Source organism: Pieris rapae, chromosome 15 (assembly GCF_905147795.1).
Source record: "Pieris rapae chromosome 15, ilPieRapa1.1, whole genome shotgun sequence".
NCBI lineage: Eukaryota > Metazoa > Arthropoda > Insecta > Lepidoptera > Pieridae > Pieris > Pieris rapae.
In genome coordinates, this window is record NC_059523.1 from 8,394,163 (window position 1) to 8,413,644 (window position 19,482).

Consider the following 19,482-nt stretch of genomic DNA (forward strand, 5'->3'; position numbering starts at 1 on the left):
CAAGCAAGCATTTTAGAATAAAATGTATTCTTAATTTATTGTAAATGTTAGCACTAACGTAAAATATTGAAATAAAATGATGTTACAATCATTAAACAATATTTATATTATCCAAATAATTGACTTGAATATGACTCAAATATGTCCGGACGAGGCCGAGCAGACAAAGTAAGGGTAAAAACATAATGTAGCATTTAATTCACTTAAGTAAATAGCTACATAATAACAGGGTTGTCATCTTGATTGACTTTTTGTGACCAAAATGTGACTTCTACTTCTCAATAACATAATTTTCATTAAAATTAAAAAAACATTTTTAAACTTTAAATTTTTATTACAATACAATAAAAACTATTGAATTTAAGCTTAAATTGAATACACTACATCATATATTACATACATTTATACATCGCATCTACATGACCTTTTCTGATGAGCCTTCGGAGAGTAACTCCTGTTCTGCAGTAGCTTTAGAAGCTTGCATTAAAGGTCTTCTGTATTTGAAGTACTTATATACATGGTCACCCAATATAACAGAACCATATAATGTTAGCCCGACACAGCAAAGAACAAAACCTCTATGCAATTTATCATATAAAACCGTGCGCGGGTACTTCTTCATGATTAGCTGAAAGTAAAGAAACTTATATTAGCCTCAGATAATATGCAGATTTAAAGATGTATTAAATGTGACTTACCAAATATATTTTATCTTATACATAAAATACTTTGATTTTAATGTTTAAAAATATAAAATATAACCTCAGCTGATTTTCTGTCACTTTACAATTTTGTCAGTTGTCATTTGTCAGTATTTCATCATCTTATGTCAATTCTTTGATTACAAATGAGTATTCACTTAACATCAGGTGAGCCTCCTGCCCGTTTATAAAAAAGAAAAAACTGCCAGCTGTCGGTGGCCTCTAGTCTCTACCCATTATATTGAGATTTGACATATTATTTACATGCATAAAGTCACATTTTACATAACTCAAAACCTATCTCATTAATTATCTTTGAGTGAATTTGAATTATAATATCTTCTAACTAATTATTATTAAGTTTATAATAAAATCGTAACAAAGTAATAGTAGTTATAATTTTTAGCATTATTTAATTTAAATTACCGCCTATTAGAATAGTACATCTGCAGAAATTATGAGTTTTAGGACCTCAACTTTGGTACGAAGACGAAATTATCTTCATAGGATTTACTACAATTGTGTTAGATATTATTCCAAAGTTCCTATAAATCCGGTTGGTTCTCTAGAAAGCGACAACATCCCGAAGCCAAATATAGATTTAAATACAGTTGCACTTTTGGAACGATTATCATTAGTTAAGTGTGATACTACGCAAGGCGTTAAAGTGTTAGAAGATTCTATCGAATTTGCAAATAAAATTCTTCACATTAACACTGACAATGTGCAGCCTCTGTACACGGTCTTAGAAGACGAGTAAGTTTCGTTGTAATTGCTTAAATTTTACACTTTATTTTACAAATTTTAAAAATAATTTTGTAATTTTTAACCTTTCAGAAGCTTGAGCTTGCGAATTGATGCTGTTACACAAGGAAATTGCCAAAAAGATATATTAAAAAATGCAGTTATAACAGAGGATGACTACTTTGTTGCACCCCCTGGAAACATACCCCTACATGAAATTGAACAAGAAGAATCAGATATCAAAAAAAATGAAAACAGAAATTAGTAAAATCCTTAGTTTAGGAAAATTTTTTCAAGTAACAAGTAATAAAAATAGTAATTTGACATATATATTACAACCTTCATGTACAATTCTGATAAATAATATTTATATCAGCTGGCTTCGATCTATTAATGCAAAGGCACAATCACATTTCCCTGTTTACTTATCAGCAGTAAATAAGAAGGATTTATGCTATGGATTTATTGAGAAAATGTATGATACATCCCCAAAAGTTATTGAAATTAATGATAGAACTTCCCAATTACTAGAAAAATCCAAATTAAAGTTTAACCTTATTGTACCAAAACAAGATGTGATGCAGTACTTTTTCCAGTGGCAAAGATATAGAAAATATTGGTGGAGTTCTGTAAGTAAATTTAGTTTATATTTTTATAGCTTTTCTATGTTAAATTTTTGAACAGTGTTACTCGATCTTAAGTGCAGTGATCACCACCTACAAATTTTTAAGTTTTTTTTTTTTAAATTTAAATTGTTTATTAAATATAGCAGAACTTAGCTGATACAATGCCATCAACCGGCATAAAGCATCAATGTTGAGAGAAAGTGTTGGCGGATCAGATGAATCCTTATTAATATATGGATCTTTTTAAATAAGATTTTTGTCATAGATTACAACAACACCCAGCTTGTTCATGGTGAATGACATGAAATATGAAGCCTCAACAGTGAATACACAAATTGTAGCCAATTTTGAAAAGGGTAAAAACATAGTTGAACATCTCTCTATGATCAAAAATATGGTAATACTTTTTTATAATTGGGTAAAAGTTAATTTGTAGTCTCTATTTTGGCTATATGGATAAATTTTTGATATCTTCTATTCTAGATACAGATGTTGATAACCATATTTAAAATAGATGAAGAAGAATGCTGTTTCACAAATTATAATTTAAAATGAAAACATATATATTTCATAGATATACTAGCACATATATACACAGCAGAATCTACCTACCTACCTGATCTATAAAAATATAATGTAGTGATAAATAAATAAATAAATAATTGAAATTGTAGGATTCCAGTGAGTCTGCCAGTATTTCATGTTGTATGTCAATGGAAACAGCATTGATGTCACTTTTACTTGATGGCATGTCAAATCAAAACAAAGACGGATATTTGAGGCTACACTACAAAATGGCGCCGTATAAAATCTCTTTTGCTTTAAATACTACGGGTAATATTTTCATATTTAACTAGATCCCATTTGACTTTATTTATGCAAAACATTTGCTTGTACCCAATGGCTTACCAAATGGCTTTTTCTACAAAATGTGAGCAGTTATCATCGTGGATGTTTGAACCCTAGCTGTGAAACAATGGATTATTCCTTCAACCTGCAAATTAATGCTTGTACAATACCAATGCAACCCTTATATCTGTTTAATTTTTTTTTTTTAATTAATCATACAATTAGTCTTTGCGACTATAAGTAGATACGTTGAGTGCTTTTATATCTGTTTAATAAGTTATTTTTATTTATATACAACATGTATATATGTTATGGCATCCTTTTTAATTTAAAGGATATCAGTGCCAATATGTATATATACTTAAAAGTAACAAGGAAAATGTAAATACCTAATTTAGGAACCTATTTTTCCACACAAACAAATCGAGTTAAAATAAGTAAATAAATTTAAAACCTATGCAAATGGATTCTTACTAGACGAGAGAGTAGTAGAATTAAATTTTAAAGAATATTTACAAGCGAGGCGTAAATATCGCAAAGTTCACTAGTTTCGAAAACATAAGAAATTAAGATTAATAGGATACAATTGTTTACTTTTTAGATGTTCAGAAGTGTCGCATGAATATTTCAATAAATCTCAACTCTACCGTATGTGTCGCCCATGATAAATGTGTCTTTGTAATAAAATTATTGGTTAACGTTTGATTAAATTAGGTTAACTCACGTTCTTAATCGTAATGTAAAAACCATACAAAGCATGTGATGTTATGTGTGATTGATATATGTGATTCCTAAAAGTAAATTTCACGAAATGCGACAAGCTGAATTAGAGTTGTCGGGAACATCAATGAATTTTGTGTAATATTCAAAATTTTATTATAATAGTGTTACGAGCTAGGGGATCGGATAGAAAATGCAGTATATTAGTAAAGAGTTTATTTCTTGAATAAATCAATGAGGAATTTATAAACACAAATTAACCGGAAATTACTCGCATGAATGCACTAATTACACAAACTATGTACTGTCACTAATTACTTTAATTACGAATACGTAGTACTTTATCACTTGTCTTCACTTTATTCGCACTTTATCTCTTCGGTATTTGCCTCTTGAATCACAACTTCTTTATTAGCCAGACTTAAGATAAATACGCGCGCATATGCGATAGGCTGCTGCGCGTGAACAAATAAAAAATAATTTCGGTCGAAGCGACAAATCGATTGAAAGGTGAAAAGGTAGAGCAGGGCAGGGGTAGCCATCGCGAGGTTCTTTGCCTACAAATAGATAGATAGTTTCATTCCTTTCGCACAACAGTGTCAAACAAACAAAAAATATTTTTACTAAATACAATATTTTGTATGTTGTAAAAAACGAAAACACATTGTTGCGAAGATCGTTTAAAATCGTTGAGTTCTTGTGCTTTATCTTTATTTCTATTATTTCATATTGTATAGGAATCATTCTTAAGTCTGACCTAATATAGCTTCCGTATGTCTTAACCATACAAAAGACAGACAGTGTTAACTCAAAAATATCTTTATTCATATAGGTAAACTTGTACACTTATGAACGTCAAAAAAAACAAATTAAATTAATTATAAATTTACATTTATAACCTGTTCGCAAGTCAAGGGCGTAGAGCAGGTAAGAAGAACTGGCAAGAAACTTTTCGCCACTTTTTTCCATCGCCAAGTTTTTAATACAAATTGTTTGAACTGGAGCAAATCAATCACAAATTGTTAATTGGGCACATCAGAAATCTATTGCTACACAGCCATGATTTGAACGAATAATCTCTGTATTAAGAGTCGTACGCTCAAACTAGGCAAACACAGCTGCAAAAAGACGAGATACGTTTAATTAAAAAAATGCGCAAAAAATCCTTATTATTTTCTTAAATTGTGTTGTTTGAGATTGCTTCCGCAAGTGTAAAAAGTTGAAAATTATTATATCTCATTATTTTAGATGATAAAACGTTTGATACTCTCAAGGACTTGGCTGCATGTCTTCACAATATGCTCACCTTGGCGCAAATAAAATCGCTGCTTCCTACGTTTTCACATCCAATACAGCTTCAGGTATTTATATCAAAATTTATTTTGTTAAAGCATCCTTATTCCATTTATAGAATAAAATACATTAATATCGGTTCAGCATCTTGAATGAAGATTTTAAAACACACTCGCTTTTTACCTTAATTGTGATAAAAGCTGATTAAAACTTTTATACTATATGCAATGTATACTTGTTTAACCTTAGTAAATAATTACATTTATAATTAAGAACCCCTTATTTTTTTTAAATTTCAGATAGAAGAAAACTTAAAAATTGGTGTGCCTTACACTGCAATTCTCAATGAGGAAACACTCCGAAATGGAATTTTTCATTTACTTAACAGCAGTACTATGTTAAAGGTATTTATATTACTGACCTCTCTTGGCTGATTATTACTTCAATAAGTAAGAATCAAAGATGATCAGCCTACTGTACCTGAGACACGATTTTTTCGTATTTTTTAAGGAGCGTTATAATGTACACACTACACATAGAAACGTCTATTGGTGCTTAGCCGTGATTCGAACTCGTGACCTCAGGATTGAGGATCGCACGTTCAAGTAGGCGTGAACACGCGCGTATTAGTTAAATTAAAATGACCCACTTTTGCAAGACTAGATATTAAACCTCTTAGTGTTATTTCCAAATTAGGTACAATTGATTTACGATATTTTAACTAGCATCGAATTTATATCTTATAAAGAAGTCTACACATCCGCGAAATAAATGCGTAACCTTGACTGATAATAAGCCTCACAGGATTTTTCTCGAATAACAGGCGTTGTAACAAATAATAGAACATTAAATATTTATGTCATTTATAGCTTCATATGTATATAAATACATTCAGTTCTTTATCTGCTTATCAACAACATGAAACCTCAATTTATGGTGATAATAAGGTGACCAACTATTATTTGTTCAAAAAGAGTATACTTTCCAAGAATTTCAGATGTGAAAAAAAGAAGTAAAAAGTGGTAAAAACTTTATTTTCTTCGGAATTGATTTTTTTGCTAAATGACGATGTTGGTTTAATAATGTAGCCACATACGAACAACTATTATTTTGCATATTAAATTTGACTGTTAAGAAATCAGATAATTTTTCTACAGAAAGTTGCGACTTCTCAATGCTCCAATAATAATTATTCCCTAATGAAAATACCCTTTCAACAGCAGCTTAAGTGCCTGGATAACATAAGGATATTTCAGATGAGTACTTTCAGAGTACAGGATTTGAAAAGAGCTGTTTACGGTTTGCGAAAAGAGTACAAAACTCAGTAAATGAGGATATTTGGTCACCTTAGTGATAACAAATTAACTTTTTAATGCTTGAATAATTCGATAATAAGTATAGCCTATTATAAGTCAATCGTGAATTTGATAAACAAAAGCTGAACATGGTGTGATATTTTCGTATTTTTCTGATACTGCTCTGTCCTGATTTTTACTTAGCTTACCTTTTTTAGTAGCTATATACCACATGGCACATTTTGCTATGCTGCCGTAGAAACTACGAATCCAATTAATAAAAAAGAAGAGGGCTGAATCAGGTTTTCTGTATAAATTTTTCTTTCCATAAATGCTTCGAGTTCAAGGAATAAGTAAAAAAAAATTGGTTCGTTTTCGTTTATTAGTAATATTGTTTAGTTTTTTAGTAATATTGTTTAGTTTTTTAGTAATATAATACATGGCAATTCATTTTTATTTATATATGTAGATTGTATCTTGAAGCACAATTTTAATTCCTCCAATTTAAGCATTGAGCTTTAAGCTAGTGCTTTAGACAATTTTCCCATTATAGGATCTATTCAAGGTTATTATCTAGTAAATTATTTATTTCTTTACGATTTTTTCTTTAATATTTTTATGATTGTGCATAATCATGTTTATTTGTTTCAGGAGCAAGTTCACATTGCAGACTTTGAGGAATATGCATCTTTGTTATTTAGCTAGAATTTGTTATAATAAAGTATTAAATATTTCACTTTGTTTACGTCACAAAATAACACACTGTCACTTCCAAATTTTATTCACAAATACTTAATCCAAGATTACATTTAATCTTATTGGCTAAATAAAAATTAATTTAATTTTAAGCCATTATAATGTTCACTCAATATTACATAAAAAATATTGCTTCACTATTGAACCATTTAAAATGACCTCTTATCTATAGCGGTATTAATTTGGAAGATAACTCAATATACTATGCTTAATAACTACATTCTTTAGTTATTACAACCACAATTGCCTACATTGATTATTGAATCATCAATGAGCATATAATGTTAAGTAATTAAATTTTATTGTTATTTAATATGCTTAGTATTCAAGAAACAAAGTGATATTACAACAAGAATTTACTTATACCATGCTTTAATAATACATACACAAAGATTTACACAAATTCTATTTAAAAATAAGAAAAGATCAAGTTATTTGAATTGAAATTAGTATAAAGAAATAGGAAATCATTTGGCTTTAAATGTCAATGTTTTATGCAGTACAAAAAGCCATTTGAGGTATGTGTAGCGTCAAACATCACAATGTATGCTTAAATTTCAATACAAAATTTGTCCAGAACACTAGATCTTAGGTAATATTGACTTAATTAAATATCTTAACAGACATTCTTGTCTATTGCACCATTAACTAATTTATGCAGGTAGCTGCAGTTTCTTCCCTTTAAGAACTGTAACAAAATTATTATAATATTAATAAGTATGTCGCTCCAACTGCAACTATAAAAATATTAATGTTATATGTCTCAAATAAATTTGTACTACAAATGGTTAACAAGCTTGCTGTTACTCCAAATATATATATACTTCAATTTATATACATCAACTCAATTAATTTCTTTGAAATAAAACAAAATAGTCACACACACAGTAAAACTTACAAAGATTATTTCAAAATACAAAACATAATGTAATAGATTGTAATCATATTTACCTTTTGTAATGTAAAGGTAGAAGAAATCGCAGTACAGAACTGTTTGGACAACTCCAGCAACAATAGCAATCAACTCATAGTGGTCTTCAACAATGTAACGGTAAATCTAAAACAAATGATTATATGAAATGACACATAACTAGAATCATAATTGATATAACATACATTGAAATAGGGACAGTGCAAGTATACGAGGCGCTGAAACAAATTTAACTAAAACAAGTCTGTGTATAAATTACAGAATGTTCTCATTTTACCAGATTAAAAATTATGTGCTGACAAATAAGAGTAACATTCAGATTAAGCTTTATAAAGCTAGGCGAAATCGAGGTTGAATTAATTACAATTTATTTGTATTTGTTAAGATTTAGATTAAACTGCATATTCATAAGAGATACATACCCAGTTCAAAAGATAGAGTCCTCTGTATGAACCCAATGCAAATAGATAATGGGATGTGATACTTTCTGCCTCTCCGGTCTTTGAAACCAAAAACAATTGTGGCAAAATAGCAACAGATTCCAAATAAATAGAGAATGTCCATAACACCTGCAATAAAATATATTATTTCACACCAACATTTGTTTTCTTATCTTTCCACTTAAGATGTTCTGTTTTTAAGTATGTGTTAAGAATACCATTACTCACCTCCAAAAATGTAAATTCGCGGTTTATCAGCAACGCCAAGATTACGCAAGGTATTAGCAGAAATTCGATTCTAAACGTGTCGTGGTTGTGGTCGTAGGTGGCCTTAAACTTTACGTACATCAAATAAACCGTAGCATAAGAAGCCACGATGAAGACCAACTTCATAATAGTATTATATGCGGACACATAAGTGGTCAGTAAATCCAAATACCTTGCGGTATACACGATGGAGAAAAGAATTTGCGATTTTCCAGATATACCTGAAAATATGTTGATAGTAACAAAACATAACACACTGAAATCCCATATGAATGCGGAATGCCGGTTTGTTCATTACCTGCACAAGATCTTGTTTTCCATATTTTAAGCAACAAGATTATAATAGCCAATAGATGGGAAAGATCGGCAAGTAATCGGAATATATTCATGATTAAATATGTTTTTAAGCTATCTTAAAAATTATACGCCGCGTAAACTAGAGCTCATCAACCTCATTCAAAGCAAAAATGACGTGGCTATTTGACAAATCTGCAGCCTACGTCAGGAACATATTATATTACTAAGGCGTTGTCATTGTTTCATTTTGTGGTTAATCTGTGAATTACAAGTAATAATCATTATTAAACTAATTTAATAAAAGGGTTAGCGTTTAACCCTTTGGCTTAAGTTGATATGCATGCATTCAAAAAATATGAATCGCATCGGTTATTTTTAACAATAATTTAATAGTTTCGACTGGCAAGAGCTCATTATAGAATTTCAACGTAAAACCACAGTATACAAAGCACAGAACACTTTTTCTTCTAGTGCCTTTGTAGAAAATAGAAATACTATGACCCATGATTAAAAATTGAAATAATAGATCAAATGTCAATACTCAATCAAATTTCAAAATAAAACATTTTCAGATGGTTCAAACTTCTAAAATACATTAGTTTAAATAATACAAATTAAATTTTTTTTATAAAAATGCGCAATATGTTAGACTTTGATTAAAACTAACTTAAAACGTACTTATATAGATTAATTTAATTGGTGTAATGTAGTTAAAAATGCTTTACATTATGAAAAACACATGTTTCCTTCAGATATTTAAAAGAAAACAAATTTTTAAAAGGTATTTCAAATTACCATATACCAATGAGGGGATTCTAGTTAAAATTGTGTTAATATATCTATACTTTTTTATGATTTTAGATTTCTCTCGCAAACGTACAGTTCTGACTCTCCAATACCAATTGACGTTAAGAGAATCAGAAACTTTAGCATTGTTGCTCATGTAGACCATGGAAAGAGTACATTAGCTGATAGGTTACTTGAAATCACCGGTGCTATTAAAGCAGGTAACGAAAATGCACAAGTTTTAGATCAATTACAGGTTAGTTTTTGTAGTTAGATAAATTTATCTTTTCTTGCCTCACAACAAGTAATTATTTTCGTGAATAATTTTTCAGGTGGAACGAGAGAGGGGAATCACTGTAAAAGCTGTCACAGCATCATTAAATTACTCATATAATAATGAACCATATTTACTTAATCTTATTGATACTCCAGGTCATGTGGACTTTTCGAATGAAGTAAGTAACATTGTGATTTTATACAACCTGTCATTAGCTTAGCGCAATCAAGACTGAATAAAAGTAACCAAACAGTCACAAATTAATTTTTTTATTTATCTGTAGTATTGTTATAGTAGCCTTATTTCTTGGTCTTTCAATTTATTATAGTAATATTACTTTTTTTTTTTTTCCAAGAGCGCATCGTGCAATCAATCTTCTGACTATGAGCAGATAAGTTGTAGGAGGACTAGTAATATTACTTAGATAAACTCTGCTAACACACAGTGAACAAATTATTAATTTTTTCAGGTTGTTCGTAGTGTGACAGCTTGTCAAGGTGTTGTTCTTCTAGTTGATGCAAATGAAGGGATACAAGCTCAAACTGTAGCTGTTCACTCTCTTGCCAAAAGAAATGATCTAGTCATAATACCAACACTTAACAAAGTGGACCTGCCCAGAGCTGATCCTGAAAAAGTTAAGACCCAACTTAAATCAGTATTTAAAATCGATCCAAGTGATGTTGTCCAAGTGTCAGCAAAAAAGGGATGGGGTGTTGAGGAATTGTTAAAAGAAATAATTACAAGAATTCCACCACCCAATGTAGATACCACTGACCATTTTCGAGCTCATATTATAGACACCTGGCATGATAAATATAGGGGTGTTTTATGCCTAGCCTATATCCATTCAGGTACTCTTAAAATGAATCAAACAGTAAAGTGGAAATCAGATGTAAAACAACATACAGTGAAGTATTTAGCCTTACTAAGACCAAGTGAAGAGAATATTAGTGAAGCTATGGCAGGACAAGTAGTTATGGTAGGTAAGTAGTATTAAATTATAATAAATTATAGTTATATATTTGCATTTTAATTTTTAATAGATTTATGTTATTAATATAGTCCAAAGAAAAATTTGTTTTTTATAATGTCCATGGTCAACCAATAATTAATTAATATCAAATTTAACCCCAATAAAAAAAGTCTACAACTACTACTGCCAATCAGATAAAGTTGTTTTTAATATGTAAATTTTTTATTCTTGAACCATGATCAAGTTGTAGTCAATCTGTATAAAAATAACTTGATCAGTTACACATTAATTACCTATTTCTCTCCAGGTCTAGGTACAAAAGGGGGTGGTAGCGTCGGTGACACATTGTTGTCACCAGAAGCTACTGATGGTAAAGATACAACGGTCCCTGCAGTAAGACACATGGTATATGCAGGTATCTTTCCCGCCGACCAATCACAGCACACACAACTCAGTGACTCTATCAAGAAACTATCGTTGAATGACTCTGCTGTCAGTGTTGCGGTTGATTCAAGGTACTTTTGCTTTTTAATTCAACCACCATATTTTGTGTTTTTTATAATTGAGTTATAAAATACATAAATTATTGTGAAAGCTTTTTATGTTGTTTGATGTATTTTAAGCATGAAACTTTTCTTAGCAAATAAAAGAAAGGTATACTAAACAACGCTATTTTATTTTATTAAGTTACTAAATTATTGGAAATTTGTTGTGGCTATTATTTAAAATCTGTTTATGGATAAAAAAAACTTCAATTTCTTCGTAGGTCCTATACTTCTTTTGTAGTTTATATATTCATATTAACTTAAAAGATTCTTACTCTACTCTTTTTGTTAAAAATTTCTTTTGAAAGCTTATCTTATTCTGTCAACACAGTTTTTTATTTAAATAATAACTGTACCTGTTGATCACTGATTTTGTTTAAATATAACTATTTTGCAGTCCTGCCCTGGGCCAAGGATGGCGTGTGGGCTTTTTGGGACTATTGCATTTAGATGTATTCACACAGAGACTCCTGCAAGAATATAAAGCCGAGGCAATTCTTACTGCACCATCAGTTCCATATAAAGTTAAGTATGTATAACATTTTTGACAATGATAATTTACTTTCTATAATTGATTTTATTTAGTAGCAATAACCGATTAAAAATAGTTGTATAACATATTTTGTTAATACCAAACATACTTATTTCTATAACACATACATAAAAAAATACTCAGTCATATATGTGCTCATGTGGTTGATATTTTTATGAAACCTATGATGGATTTTTAACATTATTATCAAATAATAAATTAAGCAAAGGTGTTTATTTTCCAAAGTATTTCAGAGTTAAGGGGGCTAAAATAATCAAGCATTATAAAGGCGAGGAGGTGATTGTTACGAACCCTATGCAACTACCAGATGTTAGTAATATAGTAGAATATTACGAACCGTTCGTTATAGGTAAGTTAAAAAAAACAATCTCAATGGAAATATGTACTAGAAATAACTTATTCACTTACATTTACATACATGTCATGTATGGAAAAAGGCTCTAATTAAATATAAAATTCCAATTAAATTTGGCTTATTGATGGTAATAATTTTAAGGTGTGCATGGTGTTGAGAATATCCAAAACACCAGTCACCATAATTATTTAAATTTCTATCAGCCATCTATGTGTCAGTCTACGAAGTTTTCAGCCTAACTAATATGTTTAAGTTTTAAATTTATTGAAAAATGTAACTTAATAACAAAACGTAAACTCATGGTGTCTATAAAGATATTTTATAGTATACATTAAATTTAATCAGTTAAATTGTATTAAATACTTTGTTTGTTCCCTTTTGTAAATCTCTTTGTTATAATGTATCATGTATTCCATCTGTGGCTATGTTCTCGGTGTATTTGTTTGCTATTATATGTATTTTGTGTTAGCTGTAGGAGTACAAAATAAATAAATAAATACCATAATTGGATATAATATAATCTATTATGTTTAACCAAGCAATAATATATTATATATATTATTTTAATTTGTTAAAATATTACAGGTACAATTATCACACCAGTAGAGTACATAGGCGCAGTGAACACTCTGTGTATAGATCGTCGTGGTAATCCTTTACCATCTAACGCTGTGGATGACCAGATGACAATGTTACAATACATTCTACCTTTATCTGAAGTGGTGATGGACTTCCATGATACCTTAAAGAGTATCACATCAGGATTTGCCAGCTTTGATTACCAGGATTATGGATTCCACCCCAGTTCATTAGTTAGGGTAAGTGAAACATATTTCTGTGTGTAGTATTTCTGTTTCCTGTAAATATTTACTAATGTAGATCCAGGTGGGAACATTACCCCATTTGGGGTTATTTAATACCTAATCAAGTAATATTTTTTTTATAAATTATTAATAAGCCCAATAATAAACTTGAACTTCCATTAAAACGTGAAAATTTACATAGGTACATTAATGTTGGTAGCACCAAACAGTTTGAATTATTATGTTTTGCTCACCATAACCATGCTCTGTGGCACTTCCATTTTTTTACTAATCTGTGGCAAATAAAAAAAACAAAAGATAAATTGTACTACTTTTAACATTTACGTATATTATTAACTGTTTGTGACTGTTTCATAGCCAGAACTGTTAATACCAACATAAATCTGATTTTCAACTCTTTTCAGATGGACATTCTATTAAATGGTGTTATGGTAGATGAGTTGACATCAATAGTTCATATAAGTAGATTGGAATATAACGCAAGAACATTAACAGCTCGACTTAAGGAGATGATCCCACGTCAAATGGTTCAGGTATGATTTTAACCAAAAGTAGGGTAGACGCAATTTTTTTCTTGCTATTTTTCAGTTAGAAAAATATTAGCATTTAAACTTAAACCATCCAATTTGAAATCAAAGTTATATACCCAACGAGCAAACCAACACCATTTTGTACTTAAATACTATGATTCGAATTTTGAAATGATGTTCTGTGGGTATTTTAAAAAATATACTGGACAGCCTTAAAAGGGGGGTTTGAGCCATAATATATGTAAGGATGGGATATATTTTTGTTCCCATATTTGGTGTATTTATGGAGCATGCATGGGCAACATAAATTAATATTAAGCATGTGTAATCCAGCGCCATTTTATAGCCTACATTACGGGTAGTGAGGTTTAATTACTATTGGAGTTATCTCTTTTAAATTGTCTATCAACCTGATAATTAAAAGCTAGTTTAATTACCAACCATTTATTATTTCGCAATACGAATGTTTATTTGTATACAGGTTGCAATACAAGCTGTTGTGGGAGGAAAAGTGTTAGCAAGAGAAACAATTAAAGCCTATAGAAAGGATGTAACCGCGAAATTGGTACGTTGTTGTATAATATCATCTTATTTTGTTATGTTAGGAATTTATAAATATAAAACATCTAAATTAAAAATTAGTCAAAAATTATATTTGTTGGATGGTATTGTGGTGAATATTTTACTTCTACGCGTTAAAATAAAGGAAAACCATAGATACACATTAAACATTAAAAAGAAAGAAATAATTGTCTTGATTAATAAACGAGTGTTTTATTTTAGTATGGCGGCGATATAACCCGACGAAAGAAGCTGTTAAAACAACAAGCGGAAGGAAAGAAAAAAATGAGAAGTGTTGCCAACATTAAAATTCCAAGAAATACTTTTATAGATGTTTTAAAAAGATAGTTGTAATTTAGTTGCGTAGATGTAATAAAAAATTGATGATTATATATTTGAGTTTTTTGTGTAGGAGTTACCCAGAATAAAATGCTGTAATTTCTTAGTCAATTTATTAAAATGGTGATTACATTGATTTTATGGATTAACACAAAAGTATACAATATATGAATTAAAAAAATAATACATTGTTTCAAAAATTGTCCATTAATTTAATTTCAACAAAGTAATTGGAAACTCATGGGTTTCTTTAATTAACAATCAGGAAATCAAACTTAAAATATCTAAGGAACTTCATTCTTTATTTACAATAAATTTTGTTTATACTAAACGGCGATATTTTTAAGATATGCATTACTAATAAATACAGTTTCCCATCATGTTCAAATAGAATTAGTTTCTAAAGGTAATGTGGGTAAGATATGATAGAACGCAACACCGTTACATTTTCAAATTAAGAATAATGGAGAAATTCATAGACATAGCGGTTTTAATTGTATTATGATTAACCAAAGGTCAATGGCTAGATAATGTTCAAGAAAAAAATATAGTAATTAGCTCGCCGTATGCGATTTTACATTGTGATATAGAAATTTACATTAATTTTCATGTTTTTCTACAAAGACTAGATTAGATATATTGAAATTTAATACCGCCATTTGCATAATATATTCGACGATAATTCGTAACAACATCTGCCGAAAACCACAGGATAATTTCATTTATATATTTTACAATTCAGTTTCACTGATAATAAATATGTTTCATAAATTCATTTTCTACTTTCTAATTATATAACAATATAAACATACAAATCACACTATGGAATTTCTATTGTATCATGAATTAAAAAAATATAAAAGTTACCATTTAATGACTTCTCCGAACTGATAAAATTTTATTACATTTTCATGTAGGTCACACTTAATACTTTTATAGGACAGTTAAACAAAGGACACATTTCTATTTGTGGCAGATAGACTTTACCAATTAAAACATAATATCCCTTCAAAATCTATCAATTTTTAAAGTAATATTTATAGCAGTGTAAAGCGAAGTGAATAAAGTAAAATCGAAAATGATATTAATAATGAAACAACTTATCACAATCCATATTCAGTCAGTTTTTTGTAGGAAATTATATTAGATAACTTAAATATTATATTTAAGTTATCAGATAAGATCTTAGGGGGATTTTGTTATATGATTGTTCCTCCTTCAATGATCAAGTATAGAATTCATCATATATGTTAACATTTAATGCGCTACTTTGGGATGAACCTATGAAATATATTAGCAACAATTTGACTTTATAGATTTTTTTAAATAGTGATAAAAGATTCTATGTAAAATCACCTTTCTTGAATCCTTTATGTTAAAGTGTATATTACATTGCACAATAGTTTAAACAAAGTCATGGTAACTAAGAACTAACTCATAGTACATAGCCTCGTGGACCACTTAAATTCATTTACATTCCACTTGATAATGTCAAAATTTAATTCTCAGTAAACACTGTTCTATGATCTAAAGAAGGTGTAGCATGAATATTGTGCTGTGAGAATGACAAGCATCCTAAGTGAGAGTATCTAAGAAAATGTAGCAGTCTCTAATTTAATTTTCTCATTTAGAAAATTACTAATTTACCCAAATAAGGTAATGAAATTAGCTCACAACTAATTCTGAGTCAGGTCCGTTGTCAGCAAAATAGCTATTTATCTATCTTCTGATGTCTCAAGAAATTGTGCATACACATCTCTGTTGCATTCTCCTTTTTCATTAAATTTATATTTGTAGTATGATCCATCGGCACAAATTACTGGAAACACAATTATATTGATGTAAGAAAAATTACTTTTTTAAATATTTAATTGCTCAGTATTACAATATATGTAGAATAAAAATATAAGCAAGTCTACTATAAGGCTGTGTCTATGACTCGATTTTGGAAAATACAATTAATAACAATAGCGACCCCAGAGTTGTGTGAATTTAAATAATTAATTACAGAATATAATAAGGGTTATAAATTGATAATTTAAGATGAGGTTAAATGAACAAACTCACCAATAATAGAGCTTTTGTCTACTCCAAAAGCACAAATACAGGGTGGTCCATTTGGAATTGTGAATTTACAAAAACTCCAATTACTTGAGAAATATTTTGGCAGGAGATATACAGATGCTAAATTTGACTGCTTGTTTAATTTCTCTTCATCAAGGCTAAAGACATGTACTGTTCCATGGTCCGATGCCACACAAAGATTTGTGCTTGTATGGTTGAAGTTTATACAGTATATTGTTGCCTGTAATAATTATAAAAATATAAATCATTACTGAAGCAAAGAATTGAACACTTTCATTTTAGTTAAATAATGAAACTAAAAGCCCTAAACATATTCTCCATTGTCTTGTTTTAGTTTATCCACACAGACATCTTTTCATTACTGATAAGCTAACTTAAATACAATCAACAATAAATATCAATGTTTTATAATGTATATTATTTCCAAAATGTCTCAAGAGTGATAAGAAAATGTAAATATGTGGTACTAATGTTATTGTTTGAAACATAATTAAAATATTTGTTTACTTTATAAATAGTTAAAAACCATCAAGATATAGTGTTTGGCCATCAACAATTTTGATAAATCTACAATAAGGTCTATAATTTGTATTTCAGTGTAAATCCATTTAATAAGATTACTCTCCTCTGACGAATTATACACAGTTGACTGATACTTAATACTATAAACCTAATAATAATATACTGGATATTACAAAAATTTAAAAAATACAATTACTATTCTCATAGAAAAATATCACCTTCATTCCACCTTTTAAAGTGCCCTGTGTCCTTAAGTTTAACAGTTTGTTCTCAGTAAAAATAAATAAATCAGTGGTGCTCAACTTTTGTATCTGTTTCATGATCATTTGTCAATCATTGATAAGCCACTTGTGCCCGACACACACTGTCAGGTCTAAGGCATGGCAAAATCTCCTTCACCGTTCAAGTGTATGTTAAATCAGCACCTAGACAAAGTCTATTGGTGGACAGCCAAGCATCAAACCTACGACCTGAAGGAGGATAGTCGCATGTTGAAGCCGCTAGGCCAAAACTGCTTGTTCTCAGTTATCTAGTGACATTAATATTATAAATTTTAATTAATCTTACCTGATTAGCACCCCTTCGTAATTCTGCAAGTTTTTGGCCAGTGTTTGTATCAAATACTCTTATAAGAGTTCCTTTGGTTGACGCAGTGGCTAACCGAGTACCTCCAACATTGAGAGCAAGGCAACTTAGTGGAGCTTCATGTGCTACGATTAAGTGTCCTTCTGGGGCTGTACTGGTACCAGCATGACTGCTCAATTCCACCAACTGCAAAATAATCTCGAATTTTTTAAATGCAGCTTAAAATCTGTGCTAGGAATTTGAGTAAATGTAAGCCATTGCAAAAAGATCTTTATTTCTGAATATATATATGAAATAAACCTGCATACATTTTAAGTAAACATTATGAATATGAAGTTAAAATTTTTACCTGAACATGTCCAGTTTTCCTGCTAGGATAAGCTAACAAAGCATTATTGCTATTAGGGCAGACAACACACAGCCCTCTAAGATTCTGACAAGTTTCAAATATGTGAAGTAGTTGAGGCTGAGCAGTAAATGTGTAAACTTTTATTAAATTTTCTGTAAAAAGAAGACATAATTTCTACAATGCAAAGATAATTCCATTACTTCTATCAAGTTTTATAAGAATCGAATGTCATCATCATTACTAAAAACAGTAGGCTATAATATATAATTAAGAACTCTTACAATATCTTTGTTCCAAAAAAAAAGCACTTGGCTATATATAAGGTAATAAATATATAGAATGGCATTTGAAAAGTTATTACCCAAAACAACAACTATCCGGTCTCTTCTTAATTTCACAGCTTTAACAGGACTGTTAAAATCTAGAGCAATAGCAGAATCTTTCTTCAAGTCATCCCATATTATAACTCTGTTAGGAGGATATACAGGTGTCTTTCCTCCTCCCACTAAAGCCATGTAATTACATCGAAACAACATTTCCACGTATGAGAGACCTCCTTCGGCAAAATTTTGCCGTTCTTTTTCCTTAAGCGGATCACTGTTAAAAACTCTGAAACCATTCTCTGTACCGCAAGCAAAACAACCTGCAGTGATTGCGACACAAAAACATTGTTAGTATCAGAATAAAAATATAAAATGTATAATAAAACAAACGTTTACCTTGATCTTGATTGAATCCAACATATAACAAGCCATTAGCAAAGTTATTTTCTTGTGCCAAATTCATTTTTTCAATCCATAAAATAGACAAATGAAATAGAAATTAAATGTAGTTGGGTATTACTGGTACAAGAAACTTTTGATTAACAACAATTTCTAATTCCATAATATTTTTGACTTTGAAACCCATAGATAATAGATAAAAAATCAGTGACATATATATCAAACTTCAAAGGTCGTTCACAGATTTTAACATTTATAAACTTTTACAATTGATTTATTAATAAGACTATTCGCCGAAACTGTTTATCAAATATAAGAATCTAGAAAATTAAGAAAAAATTACGTCTTAATCCTATCTAAGTTTCTATGCTCTTGAGACAAACCTATTTTACACAGGCTTTCGAATTTATAATTTGTATACATTATAGTAGATAATGTAATGTCTATTGATATTCTGAAGTTTCCATAGCAACGAAAAATATAGTAAACAAAACGACTAAGTTTTTTAGTAGCAAATATTTTTAAACTTCCATAATAATAATAAGGTGAAGTATGGC

General features: G+C 29.6%; 4 protein-coding genes across 5 annotated transcripts; 2 read left to right on the forward strand and 2 right to left on the reverse strand.

The window, feature by feature from the left end:
* Positions 1-869: 869 nt before the first annotated feature.
* LOC110996615 (translation factor GUF1 homolog, mitochondrial) lies at positions 870-14,715 on the forward strand. Of its 2 annotated transcripts, none has more exons than XM_022264376.2 (11): positions 870-1,243; positions 9,783-9,961; positions 10,038-10,160; positions 10,452-10,965; positions 11,263-11,470; positions 11,898-12,029; positions 12,287-12,402; positions 12,994-13,226; positions 13,637-13,765; positions 14,244-14,327; positions 14,546-14,715. In XM_022264376.2, the coding sequence occupies exons 1-11, from the start codon at positions 1,159-1,161 to the stop codon at positions 14,669-14,671; spliced, it is 1,929 nt and encodes a 642-aa protein (XP_022120068.2). In that variant the 5' UTR covers positions 870-1,158; the 3' UTR covers positions 14,672-14,715. The 2 variants fall into 2 exon arrangements, with proteins under 2 accessions (XP_022120068.2, XP_022120067.2); XM_022264375.2 differs by lacking the exon at positions 870-1,243 and adding an exon at positions 9,484-9,700 and having other exon boundaries at positions 9,781-9,961.
* LOC110996618 (DNA polymerase subunit gamma-2, mitochondrial) lies at positions 1,316-6,961 on the forward strand. The gene is made up of 7 exons (XM_022264378.2): positions 1,316-1,457; positions 1,539-2,074; positions 2,337-2,468; positions 2,746-2,905; positions 4,889-5,001; positions 5,233-5,337; positions 6,880-6,961. Exons 2-7 carry the CDS (start codon positions 1,619-1,621, stop codon positions 6,931-6,933), a joined length of 1,020 nt encoding a protein of 339 aa, XP_022120070.2. The 5' UTR covers positions 1,316-1,457; positions 1,539-1,618; the 3' UTR covers positions 6,934-6,961.
* Positions 6,994-9,103, reverse strand: LOC110996619 (ER lumen protein-retaining receptor). Its single transcript, XM_022264379.2, has 5 exons — positions 8,921-9,103; positions 8,584-8,843; positions 8,338-8,484; positions 7,936-8,041; positions 6,994-7,672 (listed from the first exon to the last, which is right to left on the reverse strand). Exons 1-5 carry the CDS (start codon positions 9,009-9,011, stop codon positions 7,638-7,640), a joined length of 639 nt encoding a protein of 212 aa, XP_022120071.1. The 5' UTR covers positions 9,012-9,103; the 3' UTR covers positions 6,994-7,637.
* A 120-nt stretch (positions 14,716-14,835) lies between the features above and the next one.
* LOC110996617 (WD repeat domain phosphoinositide-interacting protein 3) lies at positions 14,836-19,101 on the reverse strand. Its single transcript, XM_022264377.2, has 6 exons — positions 18,923-19,101; positions 18,565-18,846; positions 18,204-18,355; positions 17,837-18,040; positions 16,730-16,967; positions 14,836-16,481 (listed from the first exon to the last, which is right to left on the reverse strand). The coding sequence occupies exons 1-6, from the start codon at positions 18,987-18,989 to the stop codon at positions 16,378-16,380; spliced, it is 1,047 nt and encodes a 348-aa protein (XP_022120069.1). The 5' UTR covers positions 18,990-19,101; the 3' UTR covers positions 14,836-16,377.
* Positions 19,102-19,482: the final 381 nt, after the last annotated feature.

Bases quoted from the DNA above. Each gene is read 5' to 3' on its own strand.
- LOC110996617 (XM_022264377.2), bottom strand. From the start codon at position 18,989: ATGAATTTGGCACAAGAAAATAACTTTGCTAATGGCTTGTTATATGTT. The intron at 18,041-18,203 runs GTAAAAATTTTA...ATTATTTTGCAG, and splicing joins GGAAAACTGGACATGTTCAG to TTGGTGGAATTGAGCAGTCA. The intron at 16,482-16,729 runs GTGAGTTTGTTC...TTGTGTTTCCAG, and splicing joins AGACAAAAGCTCTATTATTG to TAATTTGTGCCGATGGATCA.
- LOC110996618 (XM_022264378.2), top strand. From the start codon at position 1,619: ATGACTACTTTGTTGCACCCCCTGGAAACATACCCCTACATGAAATTG. The intron at 2,469-2,745 runs GTAATACTTTTT...TTGAAATTGTAG, and splicing joins TCTCTATGATCAAAAATATG to GATTCCAGTGAGTCTGCCAG. The intron at 5,002-5,232 runs GTATTTATATCA...TTTAAATTTCAG, and splicing joins CACATCCAATACAGCTTCAG to ATAGAAGAAAACTTAAAAAT.
- LOC110996619 (XM_022264379.2), bottom strand. From the start codon at position 9,011: ATGAATATATTCCGATTACTTGCCGATCTTTCCCATCTATTGGCTATT. The intron at 8,844-8,920 runs GTAATGAACAAA...ACATATTTTCAG, and splicing joins GAAAACAAGATCTTGTGCAG to GTATATCTGGAAAATCGCAA. The intron at 7,673-7,935 runs GTAAATATGATT...ATTTTGTTACAG, and splicing joins CTACCTTTACATTACAAAAG to TTCTTAAAGGGAAGAAACTG.
- LOC110996615 (XM_022264376.2), top strand. From the start codon at position 1,159: ATGAGTTTTAGGACCTCAACTTTGGTACGAAGACGAAATTATCTTCAT. The intron at 13,766-14,243 runs GTATGATTTTAA...ATTTGTATACAG, and splicing joins TCCCACGTCAAATGGTTCAG to GTTGCAATACAAGCTGTTGT. The intron at 14,328-14,545 runs GTACGTTGTTGT...GTTTTATTTTAG, and splicing joins AGGATGTAACCGCGAAATTG to TATGGCGGCGATATAACCCG.